This window comes from Octodon degus, unplaced genomic scaffold (assembly GCF_000260255.1).
Source record: "Octodon degus isolate 3935 unplaced genomic scaffold, OctDeg1.0 scaffold00087, whole genome shotgun sequence".
NCBI classification, from domain to species: Eukaryota; Metazoa; Chordata; class Mammalia; order Rodentia; family Octodontidae; genus Octodon; species Octodon degus.
Window position 1 is genome coordinate 4,499,545 of NW_004524663.1, and position 3,782 is coordinate 4,503,326.

The 3,782-nt window shown below is 48.8% G+C and overlaps 1 protein-coding gene across 1 annotated transcript in view; it reads right to left on the bottom strand.

The window, feature by feature from the left end:
• Positions 1–348: 348 nt before the first annotated feature.
• Positions 349–3,782, bottom strand: part of Fxn (frataxin) — a 19,385-nt gene continuing 15,951 nt past the window's right edge. The window contains exon 5 of the mRNA XM_023721932.1: positions 349–634. Within this exon, the coding sequence (XP_023577700.1) occupies positions 484–634 (151 nt within the window). The 3' untranslated portion in view covers positions 349–483. The remainder of the gene's footprint in view (positions 635–3,782) is intronic.

The window sequence follows — 3,782 nt, forward strand, 5'->3', positions numbered from 1 at the left end:
GGGGAGTGGTCTTCAGCTTGAGTTTCTTTTGACGATGCCAAGGGGCTCAGAAGTGAAGTGCTTTGGGAGAGACTCAGTTCAGTGAGTGTCACTTTCAGACAGAATGGTGAGGGTGGCCACCTGCTCCTCATGTGGCTTCTGCAGTAGATCCTTTGAAGAATGAAGACAATTCTTTTCTCCTCCTGGGATTTTTCTTGTTTTCTTTTTGTAAGATTATTGCTGGATTAACGTGGGAATAATGTATCATAGAAGATGAGAGGTATCGTGTGAGGGAGGTAATCAGAGAATCAAAACAAAAATCTATATTAGTTAAAAATCAGATTCCAGGGCAGGGTGGGTATTAACACATTTTTTTTCACAGAGCTGACACATTTTCTGACTGCTCTCAAAAGTAGGAATGGAAAAAAAACAGGCACTCGGCTGTGGAAGGAAGCTGGGATCTTGGGCTTGCAGGGCTTAATGTCTTTACAACTGGGCAGGCCATCAGGTGCCTTTTCCAGAATAGGCCAGGGGAGACAAGTCCAGTCTGGTTTTTAAGGCTTCAGTCAGCTCTGTGGCCAGCAGCTCATGGAGGGACACGCCATCGTGGGAGTACACCCAGTTCTTCCCTGTCCAGTCATAGCGCTTGGGTCCACTGGAAGACAAACAAATGTATGGAAATCCTTGAGGACATGCTACCAGAGAAACACGAGGTCACAGTGTGGGTCCTTAATGACCCGCAAGGGCCATGTGTTTGGTCTCAGTCCTGGGTCACTACTGGGAGGATGGGGGGACCTTTAGGAGGTGAGGCCTGGTGGGGACAGCTAGGTCCCTAGGGATGTGGGACACTGGGATTCGAGCTCATCTTCTCCCTCTCTTCTCCTTCAGGTGACAAGCAGACTCCTCCGCCATGAGCCTGCCACTATGGTGTCCTACCTCACTATGGGACTGAGGACTGAAGTCTCTAAGAGTGTAAGCCAAATAAATGGACCCCCTTTGGAAATTATTTTCTCACAGGATGATGAGCTAACACACAGGTTTTGGCAAGAGAATTATTCCACCCTTATTGATGAGTTTCTACATCACATTCTGATTTCTTACTTTTTCTACCTTCCGTATGCAATCTGCTGTCCTAGAGCAGTGTTTATGAAATCTTGACCATTCTGTTTTTTTTTTTTTTTTTTTTTGTATACAGGATCTTGCTATGTAGTTCAGGCTGGCCTTGAACTCACTATGTAGCCCACGCTGGTCTCAAACTCACAGGGATCCTCCTGCCTCAGCCTCCCGAGTGCTGGGATTACAGGAGTACACCACCACACCCGATGAAATCATGATCATTCTTGTGCCACTGACAAGACTGACTGTGGCCTACCTATACTAGTATTCACTCCCAGTTCTCTCCCAGGCCTTGGCAACTGCCTAAATTATTATTATCTTTTTTTTTTTTTTTTGCAGAACTGGGGATTGAACTCTGGCCCTTTCGCTTGCCAGGGAAGCGCTTATTCCACTAAGCCATTTCCTTGGCCCCAATAAGTAAGGGCAGGGTGGGGGCTCGAACCTGCAAAGTCGTGCTGTAGAGCCTGATGCATAAACCGCTACGCTATCTCTCCAGCTCTAAATTATTATTAAAAGAAACTTTTAAAATATAAATTTAAATCTATTAAATAGAGCTTGATGGGACAGTTCATCTGTCTCGAGCTCATTTAGCTAAAAAACAAGTGACGCATGGACTGCCCTTTGGGAACGCACGAGTGTCCTGAAGGCCTGTGTGGGGGGCTGGGTCCCCAGGATGCTGGGACTGAGAGGCACTGAGCCACCTGAAGAGGCCCAGGGGCACACCCTACGCTGAGTGGGGTATGCTCACGAAAGAAGCCATGGGCCCCTGCCCAGCCTGGACCTGGCATGAGATGTGACTGTCACCCCTTCACATGATTCCAGGGCAGTGTGCCGCCCTTACAAGAGACGGTGGCATATCTGCTCCTGCCAGCCCAGCCTTGGGCTGTGACACTCCAAGACTCCGAGTGAAGCACACTGCCTCTCCTTATAAGGCCATCGTAACATCACACAGCACCGGCAGTGTGCTGTAATCGTGTAGACAGATGTGCGCTGGTTTCTGCCATCAGCTGCTGTACTAGATGTACATGACATGAGACCGAAACTGAGAAGGCACTAGGTTTAATTCCCACTACCACCACCCACCAAAAATACCTATGATGTGTTTCTGTGTTGCTAGCCAAAGGCTAGGCTTTGAACATATGCTCAAAATGCAGGAAAAGGGGAAAACCAACTTGACAACTTTTGCTTAATGTGAACACACGTTGAACATAAACCAGCTGGATCACAGAAAAAGAACAGAGGGAAGCAAGACAGTGCCGCTTGCCCTTAGACTCCGAGTCCCCTTCCAGGGAGCTGTCCCCACCCCGCGCCGCTGCCAAGGGCTCCGAGTGCAAGATCCCCAGACAGCTCCCTTCTGTGCCCTACGTCTTGCTCCAGGTGGGCAGGGTGGCTAGGAGGCGCCAGTCCCCCTCAGTTGCAGGAAAAACTGTCACATTAAGAAAAAACCAGGAACCCAGGCCTAGCATGCAAAGAGGCTTTCTCACGGCTGAGACATGGTACCTGACGCTCACAGCTTGAGGGAGGAGGTGATTACTTTGGCCCACGGCTTCAGCGGATTCGCCCAAGGTCGGCAGGAGCGGCAGGGCACAGGAAAGCTCACGGGGCACAGGGATGGGCTGAGAACGCACCCACCGCAGCCCCGCCTCCAAAACGGCATGTTCAGCTACTGAACTTGTCAGTGACTGTATGGGGAATAGTAGCAACTTTTCTCTTTTTTTCTTTGTGGCACCAGGGATTGAACTCAGGACCCTGTGCTTGCCAGGGAAGTGCTTATTCTACTGAGCTATCTCTCCAGGCCCCAAAACTTTTCTTTTTTTTGCAGAACCAAGGATTGAACTCAGGCCTTTACGCTTGCCAGGCAAGTGCTTGTTCTACTGAGCCATCTCCCTGGCACATTAGCGACTGTATGGGACCCTGTCACCAATGACCTTCTGGACACGAGACTTTGGGGAACACTTTGGATCTGAAACAGAGCACCTTTGTGGGGTTTTTCTTTTTGGCAGAACAGGGGATTGAACTCAGGCCCTTGCGCTTGCCAGGGAAGTGTTTTTCACTGAGCTATCTCCTTAGCCCCTAAGGGGCTTTTTTTTTTTGTCAGAGCACCTTTGAAAAGTACTAGCTTTTATGGGTACCAGAAAATGAACTCAGACCCTTGTGCTTGCCAGACAAGGGCTACACTGCTGAGCTATGTCCCCAACTCCTTTGTTTCTTCTTTAAGACAGGGTTTTGCAGTGTGGGCAGCCCAGGCTAGTCTTAACCTTGTGGCAATCCTCCTGCCTCAGTCTCCCGAGGGCTGGGATTACAGATGGGCACCACCACAGCTGACTGAAAAGCATTCTAGACAAATAGAAAAGCAGAAGAATCTTTATTTATTTATGCACACAGCAGCTATAACAACAGTAGCTACTCAGTAGATTTTTCCTTTTCCCTATTTCACATCAATTGCAGATTAGCAAACACCTTGGAATGCCTACTGTAATTATGTAGTGGTATATACTTCCAATGAGTTTTGTGTGTTTGGGTGCTGGAGTTCAACCTGGGGCTCCATACCTATGAGGCAAGTGTTCTACCACTACGCTGCATCCCTTGGTTACACTTTTTAAAAAACTGCAGGGCCAGGGAGATAGCTCAGTAGAATAAGCGCTTCCCTGGCAAGTGCAAGGGCCTGAGTTCAATCCCCGGTTCCA